Source organism: Taurulus bubalis, assembly GCF_910589615.1.
Source record: "Taurulus bubalis genome assembly, chromosome: 6".
NCBI classification, from domain to species: domain Eukaryota; kingdom Metazoa; phylum Chordata; class Actinopteri; order Perciformes; family Cottidae; genus Taurulus; species Taurulus bubalis.
In genome coordinates, this window is record NC_136594.1 from 17,852,239 (window position 1) to 17,876,362 (window position 24,124).

General features: G+C 40.6%; 3 protein-coding genes across 3 annotated transcripts; 1 reads left to right on the forward strand and 2 right to left on the reverse strand.

Moving 5' to 3' along the window:
• Nucleotides 1–2,598: 2,598 nt before the first annotated feature.
• Nucleotides 2,599–7,788, reverse strand: LOC306737452 (keratin, type I cytoskeletal 20-like; the record flags this gene model as incomplete). Its single annotated transcript, XM_079219186.1, has 9 exons — nt 2,599–2,991; nt 3,109–3,149; nt 3,241–3,470; nt 4,075–4,200; nt 4,317–4,478; nt 4,606–4,762; nt 5,356–5,438; nt 5,733–5,861; nt 7,483–7,788. The coding sequence occupies 9 exons, from the start codon at nt 7,786–7,788 to the stop codon at nt 2,885–2,887; spliced, it is 1,341 nt and encodes a 446-aa protein (XP_079075312.1). The 3' UTR covers nt 2,599–2,884.
• A 3,627-nt stretch (nt 7,789–11,415) lies between these two features.
• Nucleotides 11,416–11,890, forward strand: LOC306738262 (uncharacterized protein; the record flags this gene model as incomplete). The annotated part of the gene is made up of 2 exons (XM_079220090.1): nt 11,416–11,659; nt 11,814–11,890. 2 exons carry the CDS (start codon nt 11,416–11,418, stop codon nt 11,888–11,890), a joined length of 321 nt encoding a protein of 106 aa, XP_079076216.1.
• Nucleotides 11,891–12,075: 185 nt separating this feature from the next.
• hap1 (huntingtin associated protein 1) lies at nt 12,076–23,862 on the reverse strand (the record flags this gene model as incomplete). Its single annotated transcript, XM_079219316.1, has 14 exons — nt 12,076–13,759; nt 14,533–14,635; nt 14,856–15,044; nt 15,540–15,877; nt 16,066–16,284; nt 16,954–17,165; nt 17,761–17,835; nt 17,924–18,054; nt 18,141–18,219; nt 18,406–18,514; nt 19,232–19,326; nt 19,440–19,556; nt 19,773–19,849; nt 23,646–23,862. 14 exons carry the CDS (start codon nt 23,860–23,862, stop codon nt 13,366–13,368), a joined length of 2,355 nt encoding a protein of 784 aa, XP_079075442.1. The 3' UTR covers nt 12,076–13,365.
• Between the last annotated feature and the right edge of the window lie 262 nt (nt 23,863–24,124).

Below are 24,124 nucleotides of genomic sequence, written 5' to 3' on the forward strand. Positions count from 1 at the left end.
CTACGTCACTGTCGAAGCAAATGATGGCGCTGGGTGCAGAAAGGACAACATTTAGCAGCTGCAAACTCCACTTTTTGGGCTGCAAACTCCGCTTTTTGGGCTGATATAACATGCACCGAGGTATTCGTTGCTACAATCAACTACATTTACTATCAGGACTGAGTGGACATCCACATAAAATGTAATTTTAGTCAGCAGTGGTCTAGAGGTATAAATTAGTTTGTGACCAGAATATTACACTCTGCTTGAGCAGAGCATTTGACTGCTAGCTGCTTTACGGAGCTGCTCAGTGGCACTCACATTAGACTGTGGTTGTGTGTCGAGAGTGTGAGCACGACATTTTCATTTCCACTCGCATTTAGATTTAGATTTTTTTTTTTCTTCAGTAAAACCCAAACGTGGTAGAGTTTGTTGTTTCAAATTCCCTTAAATGTTGCATCTCATATCTCAAAGTGCTTCCTTGCTGGTATCAAGCTACTAATCATATAATATATTGTATTAATTGGGAAACAAAATGAAGATATTTAATTGTCATACAATGTTCCATGAGAAACAGACTCTTCTGCTCAGACAAAGAAGGGCAGAGTTGTTGTTTATGTGGGCAGAGTGATTCGTGGCGATGGTATGTCTGGCGGGGCAAGGTGTGACCGTGGTTCTCGTGTGAAGCAAAGTATAAATGAGGCGTGTGTGCTTATAATTGAGATCCCAACTGATGTATTCTGCATTCACTAAAAAGAATTCTCAGATTTTCAGAAGATAAATTAAACTGTATTCAAACCTCACTGCAGACTAATTTGCATGCCCTGTATCTGGTAGACAATCTAAGGGAGTTTTTGCACTCTGCCAAAAAAACATAACAATAAGTCTCTTTGACACATTTAGTGAGTCACACAGCCCATCCACTTTTCATGTGAACAGGAATGACTTCTCACAATGCAGAAGGCCCATTCAAGGCTGGGTATGAATTCCTTCTCTGACACAAATAACTGCAGCTTGTACTGTATGTGGTGAAAACAAGAACAGTATGCTCAAAATGTGCTGTGCTATGAGGAAGAGCCCGCAGGGCTTTTACCTGGGTGTGTAACCCTCACATGTGAGCCAACAAAAAACAATATCTTCCTTTCTATCTCATGTTGTAGAGAGAGAGAGAGTGAAGTCTGGGATGACTCACCTTGTGTGTCTCTTGACAATGCTCCTCTGCCCTTATGTTTACTCTAATTCAGGTCCAGACTGGTTTCTGCTGCAGCCTGCGATGACCTGCCAGTATCAACCGCCCCTTTACCGCAGTAACACCCTTGATGTTCAGATATACTGAGAGTTGTGGAAATTTACAACAGTACTCTCCCTATACTTTCATTGTCTCTTTGATACTGTCAGTCAATGAAACTGAGCCGAATGAAGAGCCCATGTGCACAAAATTAGGCACTTAATCGCTTTTGATAATATTAGAGATCATTTCAGTCAGCTGAGGGAAAACCTTCCAAATGTGGTGCACACAAACATGAAGTTGCACCATCAAATTAGTACAACAGCAAAAAGGACATGTGCAGGGAAATTGCCTGACCCCGGATGACACCGTTTGACAACAGGAGAACAAATATATCGTCAGAATTTAAATTTTCTACAGGACTTTCTGTATGTACCTTTGGTGGGAGTTTTATCTCTCCAACAATGGTGCACATTTTTTTTATTGACTTTGGTTTGAAGTCTAGTCATGCAGAATCATTTTAATTGTAGGGTCTATACAGTGAGGCAAATTAATCCAGCTTTCTCTGCCTAAACTAGCAGTTGTGCTGCGCAGAGCTGCAGAAACAACGCAATTATATATCAGTGCCACTATTATGTTATTATTACATGTAATAATACCATTGACAATAACCAATAATGGGCTCATTCATTGCTGCACAAATGCAGTGAAAAGGAGGAAGTCATTTCAACCAACAGATTAACTCAATTGACCGGTGAATCACAGATGTTTGGAAGTCTCTGCTTGATTCAACTCCACCCAAATGAACACACCTTTGTTGCCTCATCTGACTAGTTGACCTCATTGAACCAAAACTACACCAAAGGAAAAAAAATTGTATACATGCTTCTTTTTTCCTATAATGTACAACATGGCATCAATATTGTGCAGTGATTTTGTGCTATTTGTGGACTAGTATTTGTTGTCCTGTAATAATCGCGTTTCTAAATGTGTCTTATGCAGCAACTATCTGTTCTTACTTCAGAAAAACTATCTACTAACGTTGGGAATGGACTTCACTTATAGAGAGAAAGACAAAGGTGACACCTGGTGGTCAGCAGTGAAGTTAAACCCAAACATTTTCACTTAGAATCAATGCCTGATTTGGCTTTATTTTGGTGTATTGTCAGGATTTTCGGCAGATTGTCTGTGCAGGGCAAATACAGAAGACATCGATCCTGAGCTTAGACAATAGAACATTATTTACATTTTTATTATTTTCTTTACATGGCCTAAAACTTTCTTGAATCTTTTAACCTTTTTACAACTTCTTTGTTATTTGGCAATTCTTGCCAATGAAAGATTCATTTTTAAACTACAATCAACCGTTCTGGATTTAAATATATGTTTGTGATCAAGAAAACGCATCTTCATCTTTGCTTTCGGGTATTTTAATCATATTTAGGTCTCACAACAGAGTAAGCATCAGTGAAGGAAAGATCATTACTTGCTGCAACTTTGTTATATGATTGCAATCAGAAGAAAAGGAAAGAAAGGTAACCCCCTTAAAACAATATGTCTATCTTATGCAATCAACTTGAAATTACAAGTTAACCACGGACTCTAGAGAATGATTCATTAAGCAAGAATTTTCTGAGAAAGTAAAATATTTAGTGGCACCAGAAGTGAGAAAAGGTATTACTGAACTTCCTCCACTTGGGTGTCAATGCTGGAGGACACCACCTTTCCGTCAACAAGCTCCTCCACGATGGTCTTCACTCTCCTCTCGATGTGGGGTTTATGCTCTGCAGAAGAGGAGAACAAACATAATGCATCACGAGACTTTAGTCAACAACAAGCCTCAGTCGATGACACTGTTACAAGATCAGAAAGTTGGTTTAGTTCATGATTGGGATTCATACCTTCCACTACCACTTCCACAACCTTGCTGATGATCACAGCCCTGTGGAGAGAGGGGAACATTATTTCATAACATATTGTATTGATGAATCTGTCGGCCTGCTGCTTTTATATTAAAGAAATGAAACACCCACCTCTTTTCTTCATATAGCTCTCCGTCCAGCAGCCTCCTGTACTCAGCGATCTCCATCTCCAGCTTCATCTTGATGTCCAGCAGCAGGCTGTACTCAGTTTGCTGCTGCTCGATGGAGACTCTCAGCTGCTGCATGTCAGTCTCCAGCGTGTTGATGGTCAGCTGCAGCTGGCTGAGCTGAACGCTGTATTGGCTCTTCACTTCTTCCATATTCTGCGTCAGGCACTGAAACTGCAGGACAGACGGGAATTATTAGTACAGTTGCAAGATGTATCTGCAAACAACTTATTAAAGCACTTTCCAATCAAATACATGCAAGAGCCCATTCCTGCTAGATTACTTTAGAACATGAACGCAGTATTTCTACTTTGCCATCCTTGTGACGAAAGATGAAATAGTTACCACGGGATGTGACTATTACAGTCCACTTTTAACATTACATATATTACTCAAACTGGACTTCTGGATCATGTTTCATTGTTTTAAACAGCATGCCCCCACTAACACAGCCCCCTGCATTGTTCTAACACAGGACTGTTTGCAGTCTGAATTCCCACTGAATCGGACTGCTGACGCCTTTTATTCACTTCAGGTCAACTCTTTTGCACAGACCCCTAAGAGCGTTAGGAAAGGATCTTGTAATGCCCATTATGAACAGGAGGAATATAAAAAGCAAGCGAAGACGGTTTCAACATATGGACATGTGAGTGTTGTTTCAGGACAGACTTGAAAAAATATGAACCCAGCATTTAGTCTAAGTGCTATCAGCTAACCGTGCACTGCCCTGCACAGTGAAAGTGTGTTTTTGCATTCAGTCAGTTCGGCCGAGGCCTACCTCTGTGAAGATGCTTTGACTGCTTATCTCCAAACTCTGTTTAGTCTTCTTCAGCACTGACAGCTCCGTGTAAAATGTCTTCACCTCTTCTGAACGTGTCACAATTTGCATCTGGAGACTATCAACCTTTTTTTTTTTACACAAACACACACATACATAAAAATATAATAAAACCAATGACATCACGATCTTTTCATCATCATCGTTTCAACATTTTCAGGCATGATCCTCTGGCGTCTCACCTGAGACTGGAACCATTTCTCGAGCTCCTGCTTGTTCTTCACCACCACGGCTTCATACTGCTCCCTCATCTCCTGCAGGACCACGGTCAGGTCCACAGACTCTGCGATGCCCATCTTGACATTAACCGTGCCGGTCTGCTGGATCCTCAGCTGACGCAGATCCTGCCACATGTTGGATAAGTTTATCTCTTAACTTTATCTCTGCAGGTGTGTGAGTCGTGGCTGCCACAACCAACAGATGGCGCCATTGCACATGAAAAGGTATCCTTTTTTTCTGAGTGGATCTCACCTCCTGTTGGATGTTCGTCGTGGACACCAGCTCCTCTTTCAGACCTTCTATCTGCATCTCCAGGTCACTGATAGTAAGAGTCAGTCCGTCCCTGACCCCTCGGATACGAAGCACGTCGGCCTCCACCATCACGCACATTTTCAGCTCCATCTCATACCTGCAGAGAAAAGCCATGATAGTTGTAATTACATAAAATGAGTAAAAACAAATTATAATTATACAGTCTCTAGTCTGTTCCAGTAGATATAAATGTTAAAGGGCTGGGCACTATACATTATATTGATATCATGCTATGAGAAGAGATATATTTTGGATATCCTAAAATATAATGGCATAATTTTTGTCTTTTCCTGGTTTTAAATGCTGCATTACAGTAAAATGAGGGTCATTTTCTGAACTTACCAAACTGTTCTATTGTTCTATTATTTGCTTTTACCCTCTTAGTCAATATGTCCACATTACTGATGATAATATATCAACAATCTCATCTTGTGAATATTTTGTAAAGGCACCAGTAGCCAAACTTACAATATTAATATCGAGGTGTTAACTCAAATTAATGTGACATTTGATTTTCTCCATATTGTCGAGCCCTAGATTTTATTACAACCACAAAGAATAAACAAATAAATAGAATTGTTTAACTACAGTCTAAACTGACAAAACGGTCTTCAAATTTGTTTGACGTATATCCAAATGAAATTATTAGCATTGATTTTAGCATGAAGCAACAGAGGAGGGTAACCCTACTTCATTCTAAAGTCATCTACAGCCAGTTGAGCATTGTCAACCTGCAGGATGATACGCTGATTCTCTGAATATCGCTGCATGATCTAAATGGGAAGAAAACCAGATTTAGTAATTTATATATTGGCTTGTTTTATACATGAGTACATTATATCTCATTTTAACACTAAAACATAACACAGTGTATTTCAGGGTTTTTGACTGAAAGACACAACAGTTGATTAAGTTACAAGTGTTTATGTGTCTCTGAAGCATGTGCATACATTGTTGGTTGCCTCTCCATCCTTGTTTGGACACCACACTCATGCTGTTGCTCTGTTTGTAGTTTATTGTAGAACAGTGTTGTTTGTTATATCATTTCTGTAAAATGCTAGCAATACCTGAGCTCGGAGTTCAGTGATGGTGGCGAAGTAGCCGGTGAAGTCTTGGGAGACAGAAGAAGCTCTCTTCTCATAGGCTTCTCTGATCTGAAGCTCCACCTTACTGTTGGCCGCCTCCAGCGAGCGCACCTGCACACAACCGGAGCGTGACACATCATGCAAGAACAGATGATGCATGACAGATGATATAAAACACTTTAGTTCTGGTTTGTGCCAAACACATTTATTTTCACCATAAAATATTTGACAGAAGACATATTCAAATCTTTTACTTAATTCTTTACTTATACTTCTGTAAGTATAATCAACAGAACTTAAAGTGTCAAAGGTATAAGTGTACCTCTCATGTACTTTTTATGCAGATGAAAGCTTCCTGTCACTACTAATGTATTTTAACTCACTGATGCATAGAAGCATTTTTATTTAATGTAGCTTTTAGAAACGTAAACTTTGTATTAATGTCTACTTTATTAACTTCATTTACACTCATTATAGCTTTTTAAGAATCTGAAATGGAAAAAAGTAGAGTATAAAGTTCGCTTCACAAAATGTCGTAGTCACATAATGAAGTGGCATAAATGTGAAACCCACAGTTAGTCTTTTATTTATTTATTCTTATTTATTTATTTAACCTTTATTTAACCAGAATAATCCCGCTGAGATTTTGTATCTCTTTTACAAGGGGGCCTTGGCCAAGATGACAGCGTAAAAGTTTCACCAAAGAAAAACACAAATAATAGACTTAAAAAACAAAACACATAACAGATTACACATAAAGGAGACAACAGAACAAAACCAGCAAATTGCATCAGTCAAATACTTTTTATTCAGTGTTAGAGGATACATTCAGTGCTCAAAATATTCTGTTTTTAAAATTTTGAATGCTTTAAAAAAATTTTTTTTTTTTCTTTGTAGCTCACTGCAAGATGAGAGTATAAAAACTTTTACCAAACAAAGGATGATGTATATACCTAATTTGTCCGTAAGATTAGAGGTTTCAGCTTGTTTTGGTGTCAGTGATCGTAGATTTAAAAAAGCAGTTTGTGTAATATGACTGTATACAGAAACATTTACAAACGTTATATGAAGAGAATATACCAACTTTCTCCGACAAACTGCATGATGAGAGACAAATTGTACTGCAGCATGATGAATCTAACATTCTCAAATAAGATGAATTTGCATTCATATCAAATATCACCATAATCAATTGTTGATAAAAATGTAGCTTGGAATATGTTTGTTGAAGTCAAGTACAGTTCGTACTTGAGTTCATGTACAGACCCCCTACATTTATGATTAATCTAATTGAGTTGCCTCAACACAAACACCAGAGATAAGAGACAATGAGAGCCACGTCTTCATGCAGCTAAACTAATACAACAACGACATACAGTATATTGACTGTGAACCTGTCCCTTCGCACGTGTGTGTGTGTGTGTGTGTGTGTGTGTGTGTGTGTGTGTGTGTATGTGTGTGTGTGTGTGTGTGTGTGTGTGTGTGTGTGTGTGTGTGTGTGTATGCGTGTGTGTGTGTGTGTGTGTGTGTGTGTGTGTGTGTGTGTGTGTGTGTGTGTGTGTGTGTGTGTGTGTGTAAAAAAAAAGTACATTACAAGTATTTGCACGTGCAGGTAAAACACAAACAACATTTTATATAATCACAGTATAAGTCTAAGATTCAGAGGATAGTGCAGCAATTTGTAGGAATCATCACCATCATCATCACCATTATCATCATCATCATGGCTTACCTTCTCCAGGTAGGTGGCCAAGCGGTCATTGAGGTTCTGCATGGTCGCCTTCTCGTTGTTGATCACGTCAGACCCGCCGTACGGGCTCAGCGACCCGCAGGAGAAGACTGACTCCGAGATGCGGGTCCCGAAACCTCCCGCGCCCCCGTACACGCTGGGCGCGCGCCTCAGGGAGGGAGCGGCGATGGACATTCTGGTCTGTCGGCCTCCGACGAGTTGCATCTCTCTGCTCACGCTGCTCACGCTGCCGCTGGAGATGCTGCGGGAGCTGAAGTGGCGGCTTTGGCGGGAGAAAGCGACAGACATGATGAGAGGTGGAGGTGAGAGTACCTGCAGGGGATGAGCAGAGCTGGAGAGTCTCTGAGCAGTACCTCTGCCTGAGACGAGTGGACATTTTATAGGTCTCTGAGGGAAGGAGACAGACAGGTCCCCTGTCACAACAATGTGTGCAGGTCATATGATATGTTTAGCCCTAGGTGTGTTCACAAGCATTAGTATGTGACAGGTTGAACATCAAGTTTGGGCAACTTGATGAGTTACTGATAACCAGACTGATCATCCGCGAGGCATGCAGATAATTGTTTTTCTTTCAATGTCAGTGATAATTAAGCTGTCACAGAATGTTTGCTAAGGCATTATAACCATGTATGCACAGTGTGCACAACCTCGAGAGTTCCTTAGAAGTGTGACCAAGACATTACACAGTCTCTTACAAATTGAATGTTGAATTTATAAGCAATAAAACTAACCCTCACTTTATTCACTAGCTACATTCAGTGATTATGCTGCTACAGAGTTACTTGTGGCTTATGTAGGCTGCAGTTAGCCAACATTAGAAATATATTTCTGTGTAACTGGATGACTGAGTCAGTTATCTTGACTCTGTGACTCTTTTGTGCTCCTGTTATTCTGTGTCTTAACATTTATTATTATCCTTTAATTGTCGCTTGTGGCCACGGAAGACAACGTTAAAGCTGAAAATTGCATGCCCAAACTAAAAAGGGTGTATCTCTGCAACCACTAGGGCTATTTGAATAATGTTGGTGTTATAATAAAAGAGTATAATGTGAGTTGTGTGTTCAGATGTGTAAATATCAGAATATGTTACTGGTTACGAGTAAATGAAAATGACACCCAACTCAAAAATTTAAGTTTCAGGTTTGCCTAGAAAAAAGCATTTTCAGGATGATTATTTCTTCCTTGAGATGATGCAGCTGTAAGGTCTAACTCTAACCCAAATCATAACACAATGTGTGAACATTCTCTCTGCAAAGTTTGACTTTGATAAAAGTGAAGCAGAACAAAGTTAGAGAGAGTTTAGAACAAGTTCAGGCGAGGTTTCCAAAATGGGCATTTGGGCACATTTTGGCACCATGTGCCATTTGAATTTGTACATGTACCAAACCATATATTTCACTTGGATATTACTTATGGTGTTCAATACATCCAAATTCATAATTTTTCTTAATTTTTAATTTTTTATGTTTAAAAAAAAGAAAGAAAAACAACCTATATTTTCTCGTAAAAAAACAAACAAGCACACACATTAACTGAATGAACAGATTTTTTAAATCTAACTGTTAATCTAACTGTAACAACAACACAGTAAAAAACAAAGTGGAAAAATTATGATTATGATATTGTTATGATTATTTTAGTTGGTGTTTGAGTTTTTTTTAATAGCTGATTTAATTTGATTTGATTTATACAGTTTTTATAGCAATATCGGCCATAGAGCCAAAATTGGTTCGACGGTTTTCAATTAAGGGCTTTAGAAATATTTGGACAAATTGCAAATTTTGCTTGCTTTCATAACAGCATCATGCTTCTTTCTTTTCCTAAGAAGCTTCCTAAGAAGGGAGTGGAGAAACCATTCTTATGAATTACATCCGTCTCAAGTGCCAAAATACAAATAAACACCAACACAGAATTGTCACACCTTTTTCATAATCCGTATCTAAGACGTTGTGAGAAGGAACATTCTTGAAGTGATTGACACAGGACTCTAAAGACCAAAGCCATCTGCTGTGGACCGCACCCTTAAGGGGAAAATAACAGTTGACACTTTGCACGCCACTGTTATGTGACTTTTCACTTTCACTTTGACAAAGTACTTCATTACGGATACAACTACAGACAAACCCAAACTTTCCAAAACTAAGTTAGTGTTTTAATGTGAAATTATCAATCTGTATGATTAACACAGTTTTTATCTCAAGCCCAGGAAACTGTCTGTATTCAATCCATTTTATTTATTTTTTACTGCAATAAGTACTTTGTTTTATGTAACTGGTCTGTTTTGAGTGCATTATTGTGGATTTTCCAATTCAGAATGAACAACATGCCACGTCTAACCTTTCTTTTAATATATAATGTCATTGTGTACTTTATGGGACATGAACAGGACCAACAACTGAAGTCAGGTCAGAGAGATTAGCAGCCTAAAGCAGCACAGAGGATGAAGAAGTTGTGGTCTAACTGACACTTTTACACAACCATGAAAATATTCACATTTTAAGTAATAGACTCATCATGACCCGTCACCAATGATGAGCCTTGCTGCAGCCTGGCCTGATAACGTGCAGTCCGATCTTGGCAACAGGTCCAAGGAACAAACTGTATACAATATGTGGTGCTTGGGACGTTTATCAGATTAGTGATGGGTGTGTGTCCCGCCGGTGCACTGAGAGCATACATGCCAGATATAAAACCAGTGAATGTCTTTCCAATAGAATAATAGAAATAATGACTGAGGTCAAACAAAGCTCACCAACATTGTTCTATCAACCGGTAGGATGATGTGTCAGGTGCAGGGTTGAATTTACTGGAAGGCTGCTCAGATGTACTCATTAGTCAGAACATCCTGGTCCTTTTGTCTGCAGATGAACATGCATGCACATTCTCAGCTTTCCATTATGTTGCAGTCACTTATAGAATTGTGGCACATAATCACACAACTAAATCCATCTGACAGGTGATGCTTTCACTGCATGGTATACATACTCTAAGGCTTTGTGGTCTTCCAGACATCACATGTTGTCAGTGGCAACTAGATACACAGTAACTGAGCCACTTGGAGAAAATCTATATAGTATGTCAACCACGCTCTGTAGTATTTTCACTAAAAGGGTAGCATGTACGTCATCTGGAAAGTCCAGGCCACAACGTGACACGGCAATGATCACCTCCAAACATTACATTGTTTTACAAATAATTTTACATTTATATATATATATATATATATGTATATATATATATACACATAATCATTTTTGTGAGATTCATCATCCATACATAAAATGAAAAGTGATGTAATTAAGGCATTTATATGCAACACAGAGATAGGAAATAATGAATAATTCTAAATATTCACACATAATGTGTGAATATTTAGAATAATAGTAACTGCTAATGTTGAGAGTGAAAATATCTGATATAAGGAAGCCAGTTGAGAACACCAGAAAACCCTGTCCTACATTGAAAACAGGGTTTTAACATCAGCTCCTCTGTATTGGTCAAAAAAGGCTCTATGGCGTATTGGATTTCTTATATGAACACATTGACTCGTTTTATTGTTATTGTAGTCCAAAACGGGCCTTGTGAGTAAGTGAAGAGCATATTAATGGATTTGTGGATGTCGTGGTCCATGGCTTCCTTTACGCACATCCTCCCAATGCACCTGTCTACCAATCAATCAGTGAACACTGTTATCTGTCTTTGATTTTCATCCGTAATCGCTGACACCAAACTTGTGGTATAAAAGGAGCTGATCTGCTCGGTGTGCACTAGAAGCATCACACTTGTTGGATTTTGTTGTGCTCATATTTCAAACAGTTTTCACAGGTAACTCCTTTCATTGGTTTTTAGATTATTATTATTATGTTTGTCACTTTAAGTACATATAACTGGTTTTGTCTGTTCTTGTCCACAGACATGTCAAGGAAGGTTATTGTGGTGTTTGCGCTGCTGGTTGCCCTGCTACCACCCACTGCAGCCGGAGAACCTAAGGAGACTCATCTCTTACGGCAGCTTCTAGGCGAGAGGGAGAGCGTGAGAGGCTCGGCCGGCAGACAGGAGCCGGCACCACAGGCTCCCTCAGCACGGATGGAGAGACGGGCACAGCTATCGGAGGACGAACGGGAGATTGTGACCAAACAAATAGTGCAAGCGATCTCAGGTATGAAGTGGGTTGGTGTGTGAAAGTTCTCCGATTGTTTTCTTACACTTGTGAAAGTGACATGATTGAGTGAGTGGGCAGAGATCCAAGGAGATGCTCAGATGTGTGTACTGAAGCCCTGTGTGTGGTTCATGTAGGAATGGTTTGTTCACAGAGGTGATGAACTCTGAGTGCATGTCAGATCGGGACTACCAGGGCTGGGTGGACTTTGGACGCCGGGACGCAGAATGAGCCACAACAACGACCTGAGAGCTCAGACTTCCTGCTTTTTGTTCACATGTTATATAAAGTCCATGTACTACTTTCACTGCAAATTTTAAATAAAACTATTTTGCAGAACTATCACAATAGTCATGTCTGTCTTCGTCGCTGCCATGAGGTAAACAAGAGACGTATACAACTCTGCTGGATGGAAATGCAAAGTTTTATTCACAGGTGGTACACTTTAAACACACACTGACATATACAGCTGTGATGCTAACACAGAACAGAGAAACAGTGGTGCAGAGAAACAGCGGTTTGGTTGATTTAAGTCACAACACAAAGTATTAAAACCTGTGTTTGTGATTTCTTCCCTTTTAATCCACAGTATCCTATGCCTTTTTGCTACAGTTGATTGTTCACAAAGATTTCAAAGAAACATGCGGTTTAAAAAATTAGGACCCCTCTTCTGCTCATCTCTAAATTGGGATTCCCCATGATGTCATGTTTTGAATGCCCAAAACAATGTTTTATTTAATTCATCTCCCAGCAATAAAACACTTCCTGATGATGTGAAATTCAGCAGTCTTTGTACAAGCAATATTTTCAGTGAACACAGTGCAGTAAATGTACATATTGCTTATAAAAATCCCATTCACCTTCCTCGATGCAGCGTCGCAAACCTGACTTCATCTTGTTGAGGTTTCGCTCAGGATAAAGTCCGTTATTCCAACAGATGACGCTGCACTGTATGCAGTAGCCATAACAACACGCGCTACGGGAAAGCATGTGGTGAACTTTATGGCAGACGGCTGCAGGACCTCAACATCATCAACATGTTTAAGCTTAGTCAGCGCATCATCTTTCATCGCAATGCTCCTTTATCAAGATCCCAAGTGTTTAACTCAGTATATTCAACAATCTTATATACAACATGCTCAATGTAGCAGCTAATAATCAGGAAGACTAGAGTGCATTTTAGTGCATTTGAAAGTACTTCAGTGTGAAAGCATCGGTTCACTTTGTGGTTTCAACTAACAATAATTTACTGTGATTAGTCATTTTATATTTTCCCAAAAGACAACTTTGTTATATACACATGAGTGATGTTCCACTTTGGAAACTGATGAGTTTTTTTAAACCAGTGGTGGAGAAAACGAGAGAAATGACAATCACGAAACACAGTATAAAACACTTTTTTCTTCATGATGTTTCTTTTTTTGTGTAAAAAGAAGTAAAACAAACTGGTGGTAATCAGGTGATTTTCCTGAGATGAAGATGTCATTCACACACACACACACATACACGCCTACTGTACATTATTCATAGAAAATAATATTACTGGTCACTACCGACAACTTAAAGTATCGCTCTAGCACAATCTGTGGCTTGTGTTTTCAAGACACCAGAGACACCTGTACTGCACAGTGGGCTCACATGGCTGGATGTAAAGTCACTGCGCTGAATGAGAGAGCAGGAAGTGATGAACAGTCCTCACCAAACTTTCAGCGGACAACTGACTGCTTCTCTCTTCCACTGTGGCCCGTGATCCCCCAGGCTGCCACTCTGTGCAACCCCAAACCTTGAAGCTTCTCGACCAAGTTTAAACTGAAAATATACCTTCGCCCCTCTTTGTCCGGTGGAGAGACTCCACATTTGTCTTTTACTGCGGAGGGTGAAGGTTTAGTACTATGGTTGTAGTGCAGGTGGTGGTGTGGATGAGGAAAGGCGGAGATGCCACGCTCTTGCAACAACTGCAGGAGTCCGAGTGATGAAGAGGTTACATTTGTGGTGTTGGTGGGGGTCGGGCCTCCTTGGCCAAAGGGCCGCTGGTGGGATGGCGATGAAGTGCTCACGAGCTCACAGCTCCGACAAGATGGCAGGCCGAAAGAGTGAAGGCTACAAACAGAAAAAAACAACAACAATTAAAAACTAAAACACAATAGATAACAAACAAAGCTGTTTCTTCTAACACAAACATGCAAGCTCATTCGCAAATAATGAGAACAAAATATAAAATGTTAACAGTTAGTTCATTTGTTGTTAGTGTCGCTCTATCATTGCTGTAAGATGGATGAACACGATGTTAGTGCGGCAGCGGCGATAAAACAGGATCTGGTGGTTTGCCGAGATGAAAACCTTAAAAAGGTCAAGAGACATTAAAACATAAACAAGCCGAGAATATGTGGGGAGTACAAACAAGTTAGTGATGTTTGGAGGCAACATAAGCCCAGTGCATGATGGTCCATTCAGTAGTGATGATCTTTTCAACATCTCTACAACCTTGAACAAAAACTTCTTAAATGATTAGCCGTGGTGTTATTATGTTAAACAAACATGGTCCTGTGCCTCCGTCATTAATAATAAGTTCCAGTATTCATAGTGTGTCCGTAACCCTCGACTCTTACTTTGCCCCGAAGGCGCTTTTTAGAGTTGGAGGAAGAGCCTCGACAGACGTTTACTGCCACTGTTAGGAGGTAAAGAGCAGAAGTTTAAGGGGAGAAAAAAAGCATCATGGAAGACAGGACATCTGGAACATCCACACTTATTGAATGAAAGTGACACTGCAAAGAAAAAAGTTGTGGATTAATGAACCAAACCCTCTTTTTCCCAACAATACCAAATAGCACACAAAAGCATGCTAAAATGTTGTTAACGGTATGTATTCTTACCTAGTGGATAAGGATGGGATGAGAAGGGAGGGTTGCAGGACTTGGCAGGTGGTAATGGTATGTTTGGGAGAGGTCTGAGGGAGGTTGGGACCAGGTGGAGAGACTGCGAAGTCATGGAGGGAGAAAATGCATATTAAACTACACATGGCGAAAGTTACGTTCAATGAGGAACTACAAGAGCTACTGAAGCTGGGAGCTGAAGCAATACCACTCAATTAATGGGACCTGAACTAAAGAGAGCAGGAGAGAAAGCAGGAAACATGGATTTTAGAGGAGATTTATGGAGGTGAAGAGCATGATGAAGCTGGAACTGTGTTTCCTACCCATGCCATGTGCTCCAGAGAGCTGCGACAGGTCCGGTTCATCCTCCTCCAGGTCGTTCAGACTGTAGACGTGCTGTATGTCGACCTCGAGCTCCCTGAAGTCTTTAGTCAGGACGCCCGGACGTGGATGCAGGATGCCTCCCAGGTTTGGTTTGGCCAACTGCTGCCATTGGTGCAGAGTCACTGAGCCTGACGACGAGAGACAGAGAGAAGTGAGGTTGAAGAGCGTTGTGATACGATGCACTTAAGTGTTAGAAATTAGTAGGATATATTTAAAACGGTTTGTCTCTTGAACCCCAATAAAGGTTTGAACTTTACTATTTTCACTGAAAAAGGGACAGTATGGTCTGGAATTATTTCTATTATAATCAAATTTCTCCAAAAAAAGGTTAAAACAAACTAAAAAAGTGTTACTGTCACTATCTGTTGATCAGTTAACGTTGGTTGATAACGTCATACATATTGTACTCTACAATAGTTCTACTTTTATAAAAGAAAAAAATATATATTAAACTGTTGCCTTTTAATACTTTTAAGAGCCGAAGAGCTTTGCCCCGATGGTATTTAATTAGGATCACAGACTAATGTCAACTATGATCAGCATGCTTGTGCTCCATTGTGACTCCACATAAACCGGGATGAACTCCAAATAGATGAGACGCAGCATCCAGCGGAGACTTTTACCTTCCAGAGGTTTGACGATCTGCAGGCGGTCGGGCAGGTAGGACCTGGATCCTCCTGAGGAGCCCCAGGAGGGCCGTGAGCTGCCGTTGGAGTAGTTGGTGCCCGTTGATGCCGCTGGGCTGGAGACCAGGCTGTCATTCGGGGTCAGGAAGCCACTGGAGCCCTCGCCTTCGTCGCAGTCTGCGGCCAAGGCGTGGAGTTTACGCTCACGCTCCACATCAAAGAAAGGCCGCTCAGAGGAGTGGTTCTCCTGGCGGGCTGAGAGCCTGCGCAAGGCGGCTTCAAGGTCCTGGCCACCTGGTGTGCCCGGCTGGCCCAGACGCTTCGGCCCACTAAGTCTGCGGGGAATACATGTGACATCGTTTTAGCTGCTTTAACACTGGACCTTTAAGTGGGTTAGTCATTATAAAAACATTTAAACTTGTAATCAAGAAGATTTTTTTTTAAATATAATGCATAGAAAATGATCAAAAACACATCTGTAATTTTCTATTTGATATTATAGTGCATGTACATTCAAACACACCTGTTGTCTTCTTTCTGAGCATTATTGAAGCTGGGCTTGTCTTCCAGAGTAAGGCTAGCATTGTCTGAGCAATAGTAGCTGGTTCGGGGGGTGCTGGTGCAGCTGGAGTGAGTCGACAGCGGGCTGGAGCCCGGCAGCCCTGGGGAGTGGCACCGAGAGCGCAGCCTCACGGCCTTGTTCACCACCTTCACTGTTTCAAACACACGCCACGGGTGGTTCCTGCAGAGAGAAGCGGGCCGTGAGTGGGCAGAAAAAGATGTCTCGGTTGCAGACAACAACAAAAACAACAGCAGCATACAACCCAAAATGCAATCACTGGATTTTTCAAGCTAAAGTAGGTAAATTGGATGAATTAGTATTTATTTAGAAGCTAAGAATGTTCAATCAATAGTAATGTTTATGCAGGGTCTTTCAGAGTAAAATGCACAAAATCCCAGCTCACCAAGATGAAGGCACATATCTGTCCTGTCAATCACTCCAGTAAGTTACCCAGAGGACTCAAGCTTTAGGAGGGGCGGGATGTTCGTATTCATCTCTTTTGGACACCTTTGCTTAAATGTGCTACTTTATACTGACTTTTTTTGTTACAGGGGAACTCATACGGTACCATTTGTTTGTTTATCTGACCTGTTATAAACTAAAATTCAGCACTGCACGTATCTTATAAAAAGATCTCAGACAACAGAACTCTACAAACATGTAAACAAAATAGATATCTCTTTTTGCAAGGGGTTACAAGCCAACAAGGTTAGAAACAACACGTTTTTATAAATATACTGTCAGTTCCTAAAAGCTTGTGTTTTTTCAAATAATTAGTAACATTAAGTGGAATAAACCAGTCCTGCAACCATTTTCTGCAGGAGAACTCAAACACAATCACAGGCTCACTTGTACTCTGAGGGTGTCGAGGTGTCCATGCCTTTGCGGAAGGTGCCCTCTATCTCTGCAGCCAAGGAGTCCATGGGGAGGACGGAGGCCAGCGCAGTGTAGCGCTGCACCGTGCTGTTGGGAAGGCTCTTGTTACGCAAGTTCTTAATGTCCTCTCGGGCCTCGCGCAGCATGTCCTCACACTGAGAGTACTTGTCCCGCAGGTCCTTGAGCTGCAGACAGGGGGACAAGAAGAATACATTGTATCATTCATAACGTCAGAGCTGAACATTGACATATTCATGATTAAGTATCTGCAAAGACACATATAAACAGGTTTGTGTGGGGACGCAGAGAAGGGGTTTCTGGGTAACAATGTAAAGGCTCTTAGGGTAGATGATCTGCACATTAAGAAAGTATCAACTAAACATTGTATGCGCAGTGCGCCGTGTGAGACACAAACCTTCTCATCACACTCACAGAGGTCTGGAGTAAATGTAAAATCCTTACTATTGTGATACTACTTAGATACTATTTGGAAAATCAGAGGCAGCTATTCGAAAAAGAAGATTGACAAGAGCTCTGAAGGTCTGGCAGCAGACAGGCTGCTTGAGTGGGGAATACCGCCATTAGCATTTAGGCTGGGCTGACAATGACTACATCTAATAGTTATTTGTAAAACAAAATTGAGCTCAAGTAAGAATTAAACTGATGAAGGCCACAAGTGGAAACACATCAGTTTTACACACCCAGTGTTACTGGACGTGAAAGGATCCTGACACTACTCCAAGTGAGTATATTTTGTCAAAGGGATTGTACGTGTTTTACCTCTGATTGAAGATTAAGCTGGCTCTCACGGGAGGCACAAAGGTGTTGGTTCAGCTCTTCGTTCTCATGGGTGATCTAGAGGAACAGGGAGGGGACAGTTATAAGAGATTTACTGTGATTTGACACAAGTATATTAGTAGAGAACATGGAAACGTTCTCTCACCCCGTTACAACGGGCATGCAGGTCAACAATCTGTGCGAGCAGTGAACTGATTTCCTCCTGTTGTCGGAGAGAGTCCTCCACTTTCCGGGCCAGCTCCTCTGACAGGTCGACAACCCGCTTATTAACGGACGCTGAAATACACAAGTCTGGTAAATACACCTGGAACGGATCGTCTCTGCGTTACTTTCATATACTGAAACAAGAGTATACCACTTACAGAGTTCTTCCACACACACCATCATCAGCTCCTGTTCTTGCTCCTCGTAGTTGGCCGTCTCCGTTGTGAGCTCACAGGCCTGCAAAAAATGTCAAAATGTCATTGTTTTAATGCTGGAGGCAATTAAAAAACTATTATTGTCAATTAAATGAACAGTACAATCTCAAAAGCTATATCTTATAAAGACATAGTCATAATAAGGGTGATGCACATTTCATCTTTCCTTTCATTTCACTCTGTGGGAGAACTTTGCAGTCTTGCATACCTCTAATCGCAGTTTGCGGTTGTTGTCCTCTAAATCCTTCAGTTTCTGCTGCAGGAAGTCGTAGTGGACGAAGCTGCTGAGTGAACTGCATGAGTCGTTTTTCTTTGTTCTACAAAAAGAAAAGATACATTGTCTGCATTAGACATCTTCATGTGTTTCTCACTAAGAGAAGAAAAAAAACAGTGAACAATATAATTAAACAAATGTTTATTTCATCCAATTATTTTCAATTAAGTGAGTGGTAAGGAATGTACTAAAACAATAAACTGCTGATGGGAAAGAGTTTAGTAGAACGCTGGGTTTGAAAGTTCGAGAGATCAGAGTTCTGATGTATGTTTACAGACAGACAGACAGACTAAAGTCCACTGAGAATAATAAATACTTAGGGATTTTATATCTCTGAATAACCAGAGAAGGTAGGGCATTTTTAACTAATGTTATGATATTACATTGCAGCACAATTATTGGTTTCTGTTCATTTTATGCTACGAGAACAAGGATAATGTAGTAAGGTTGTTTGACAGTTTTATTAGGAACAGTTTTAGTCAAAGGCCAAAGTAGCACTAGACAAATCAAAAAGTTATTACTCTGTTTATTGAAAGGTAAGAGGTTGCTCCATATCTTAATAAAAGTAAATAAAATGAGTCTTCTGTTCAATTGTGGTGATAGAACAGAAATTAGTAACATGAATTACAATTATTCTCTTTTTTAAGGATATCAATATAGACTCACAAAAAGTCACAAACCTAGACTTTGTTTTGAAACTAACTAATACCATATGTTTGTGTGAATTTAAATACTTCCAGCTGTGTGCATGTGAACCCACGGTGATTGTGATTCAGCGTTCTCGATCTCCTCGGTGCTGGCGTAGAACTGAAGGAGGTCGTCTCGCATCGAGAGCTCATGGCGTAGTTGAGCGATCTAGAACGTGCAGTAAACAATGTCACGTGACTCTATAAGTACGCACCATATTGACAACGTGACACAGGTCGCTTATTTCAGTGAGACACTTGCGGCATGAGGTTTGTTTGTACCTCTTCCTTTGCGATCTCAAGCTGTTCATCCAGCATCTCATTGCGTGCGGTTATTTCTTGGTTCTGCTTCAGGAGAGATTGACCGATGCGCGCTGCCAACTCGAGATCTCGCTCTTTCTGCAAAGTAGAGGCATAAATTCTACATTTATTTAAAGGAATAATGAATAATGATATAGTACACTTAGATATTGTAAAAATGGGGCATATGTTATACATGTAATGTACTTTTTTTTATTGCACTGACAAACACAAGAGTGCTGTTAGGGGGGACAAACAGGAATGAGGCAGATAACTTTAATCCCCTATTATCCCTTTCATCTGTGTGTCTCTCACCTCCTCCAGCAGGTGGGTGACTGCCTTGATGTCATGATACGTCTTGGTGACCTGGCCCACTCTGTCCGAACACAGCACTGAGGGAGGAGGGAGAGAGGGTTTCAATGAATGAAGAGACACAGCTGGAGAAATCACACTATTTAAGTTGTTAAACTAGCAACTGAATAAGCCAGCATTACGACGATAAAAAAGTACTGCTTTATTTTTAATAGTGAAAAAGACTGACATTTGGAAATGAATGCTGTTGGACTTTAGAAACAGTAAATCTTTATAGGGGCTGGCTTTGATTGGCCATTGGGCTTGTTTGTGTTACAAAGAGGAAACCCTGTTGCTATTGTTGTTTCTTGGTCATCAAACCACATGTCCAGTACTGTTAATTTGATTTTCGATTAATTTTTTTTAAGTTCTCCTTTTCTGTTGCATTTCTGAAGGCACTGCTCTGATGAAAATTGATTATTGATTAAAAGTATGACATTTGAAAATGGATTGTTATTCACAGATGGAATTGTTATGAACACATGTGAGGAGAGGCTGCCCACATAAACATACCCTGGTCCCATTTTTTATCATAAAATATTAACCTGTAAAAATACCAATTGACACATCCAGACTGACGACAGCCTTCTTTGTATGAATGAGATCCTCAAATACACCTTGTTTCTTCTTGAAGTCTCCACAGCTACAGACCACAGCATGTGTTGTGGTCAGCCAGATACTGATCCTCTTAGCTTGATCCCTTTCAGCCCAGATAAGACGGCTATTAAGACTTCGTTCTCCTGGATACCAATATAGCTCATCAGCACACCAGCAGGACGTGTACAGCATGGAGGGGATAACAGCGACTGACTATTGACCTGAAACTTTGTTTACATCCCGGGGAATGCTTTGTTTATGTCCACTTCAAAGTCAATAAGGGTGAAGCGGTGTGTAAGGTCAATGAGTCATTGATGTGGTTCTTAATTTAAGTAATTACTGTTCTGGTTGTGAGACACACTGTCAAGTTATGATCGTTTGTCATTTAAATTGTGCGCTTCTTTTGTAGCTGCAGTTGTAGGTTTTGTGTTTTTGGAGCAGAGCTTGTTTAGATGTGTACCATCTTTCAACATCTGACTCATCTGTTTGAGGATGGAGAAAATTTGCCTTGACTAGAGTGCAATTCTGAATGACACTGCATACCTCTAAAAAAAAAATCTGTTGTGTAATCTTACTTTGTTGGAAGACTTTGCTGGACTAAAGAGATGGGAAGTTGCCAGACAGCAAAGTAATTAGATCGAGGTCCTTGAATTTGGCCTGTAAACACAGTGATTGGGTAGCTGTATCAGTATCTAATCAGTCTGATGGAAATAACCTAAGCTCGGGCTAAACTACTGCGCTGACCATGATTTATATCATATAACTCATGTCTACAGCAGTCTGAGGGGATTTACTGTAAGGTAGAGGTCATTTTTTTCATTTTGCTAAGTAGATTAATGAGTAATGCAAAACAACACGTGAAAAAACAAGTTTCACACAAGGGACGGGGAAGCATTTAAAAAGAATAAGATTAAAAAAACTTTGCCAGATAAATGTCAAAAGAGATTAATGTGTCAAAGCCACACCTGCAAAAGTAGAATCTGGAACACCAAGATTACAAAACTGACAAATCATATTGGAAACTGAATCTCTAACAGAAGAATACAACTTGCACACTGACCAACCCTGCCTCCAAATGCAGGTCATGGATATTCCCATTTCTAATTATTATTCTGATCTTAAATGGACATATCTTGGGGACCCAATAGCTAAGTAGTTAGGGTGCATAGCACATGGGGCGCAAACGCTCTGAGCAGTAGAAAATCCCCAGTTCGAGATAATACATAGATGGATAGATATATAGATAAACTCTCAAATTCTAATCGTATAGCCAACATGGACAAGAAGTCCACAAAATGTATATTTGTACATTCACAGTTGCATAACAAACTCAGCTGCAACACCGCCTAACGGGCACGATTTGCACGGGAACTGCACTAGTATGATCAAAAACTCTACAGCAACTATGAAATGGACCATGAGGTGAAAGGTTATTGCAGTTTTGTTAAGAGGACAAGGAAGAACTTCAAAGCTTGACTCTTAATTAATTCAATCAAAACCTACATAACTCAGTACTCACATCTATCTGAAAACCCTAATCGTCAACATTTCCATGTCGGATAACAAGATGTTGCTGGCTGGTCAGTACAGCACTTACTAAATTACTTTGAATCAGGGGGTACACCAAACAATCATGTTAATAAACTACAGCCTAAATTACTCACAATTACGTTAATTGTGTCATTACCAAAATTTATTTGGATTTGAATTAATGCATTCTTCAGCAATGCACCTAAACTGAACACCCACAAAGTGTCACCTGCGGCGCTATTTCAGCTTGACCTCACGGCCACAGCGTTGAGAAGATCAAGGAAAGATGTGCTGGTATGCCAGCTGGAGGTTTTAGGGTTTGTGTTATCCAGGCGGCCAACCTGAACTTATGACTTGCTAATACTGTGGCTAATGGATGGACCTTGCAGACTTATACTTATGACGTCTGCATGGATGAGCTCCAAAAATGAGATTCTCATTGATCCTCTGTTGATCTCCGTTGTTCTGAAGGTGCAGACTTGACAAGATTGGCAGGAGTCTCCCAGAGCTTCCTAATGTTAATCTGTGTGGACCGTGAACAGTCCCACATATTTTACATTGGTAGCATTAACCTCACTATGAGAATTGGGAGTTATAAATAACATTATAAATAACATAAAATCCATCACTAATTAAAAACCACAGCTTGATTTTAGCCTCAAAGATCCTGACAATATAGACATATCAATTATCAAGTATATGTGCACTGAAAATATATCCAATATGTCAGTTTTTTCTGGAGGGGCGCCCGTGTCGCAGCATTCATGTCGGTGCCAGCCACATGCCCATTTAGACAAAGAACGCCCGACTCAGAGCAGGAATAGAGGGGACCTCCCGCTCACATTGACCGATTCATCACCTTTTTTAATCTTAGATGTATAACCAGCCCCGTTGTCTTCATGGTAAACGCACACATCCATTTTAAAAACCCTGTACAAGACAACTGACGGTATTGAACTGAAACCAGCAGCAGCCAAGTTAATGCACCGGCACTCTCTGAACCAGCGACCACAAAGTAACGGGTGAGGGAACAATCAGCAGGAGTCCTTGCTTAGGTATTCAGGTCATTTCTTCAATCTTATTTGACCAATTCTCTGTTTCCAAAAGCAAAATTCCTCTCTGTAATTCAAACCATGAGAAATACCCCCCCCCCAAAAAAAGAGTAAACCAACATTAAAATACTATTCCCTAATTTGATGGCTCTGACCTCCATATAATAAAACACAAACGCACAATGCTGCCAATGACAACTGCTGACATGAACACAGGGCTTGATTACACTGCTGCAACGTGCATGGACACACACACACGCAGGCTCAGTGACCTTCACAGCACTAAGAGGAAAATAAATATATTTACAAAACTGTAAATGTCTCGAGTCACACACAGGTTGAATTAAAGGAAATTCTTGAAGAGAGCTTCAACATCAAGCAGTATTTTGTTGAATGGTAATCATCATTTGTGTGATGCAATGACATCACTGCACCCTGCAGTACATTAACTGCACTATAAAGTATTTAAGCAGTGAGATAACACCTTGAAGATGCAATGTGCAACAAAACACACACAGACAGCAATATTTGGAGGACAGAGTAATCATTAACCATGATACTTTATACTTTACATCTAATTTTTCTTGACTCTCTCTTCTAAACATGAACTGATGTAGATCACCGACCAGCCTCCTATCCTCTGCATCACGTATCTCACCTTGTGTCACCTCCTGGCAAAGGATTTCCTTGTTGTTGTTGTTGTTGTTATTATTATTATTATTGTTATTGCTGTTGAGGCATGTCTTCTCCTCCTTCACTACTTCATCCATCACAAGACTGGAAGTGCTCTTCTCTTCTTCCTCCTCCTCAGAAGCAGAGGAGCTCCACACCTCCATGGTGACCGGAGAAAAGCTGTCCTCTGCCTCTCGGTCCATCGGTTAAGCCCCTTCTTCCTCTGAACTACTGTTTGTACGCTGTGCGGTCACACGCCAAATGCTTCTCTGGCTTCATTCTGCCGGCCTGTCGTTTGGGAAAACAATAGCCACGAGCCTACGTGAGTGGGTGTATGCACCTGTGTCCCTGTGTGTGCAAGAGAATCTGAGCTGCTTGGGGTTAATATATAATCCCTCAGACTGTAAGAGCCATCTGTCGTCATGCCTGCCTCCGTTCACCTGGCCACGTTGGACTACCGGGTAT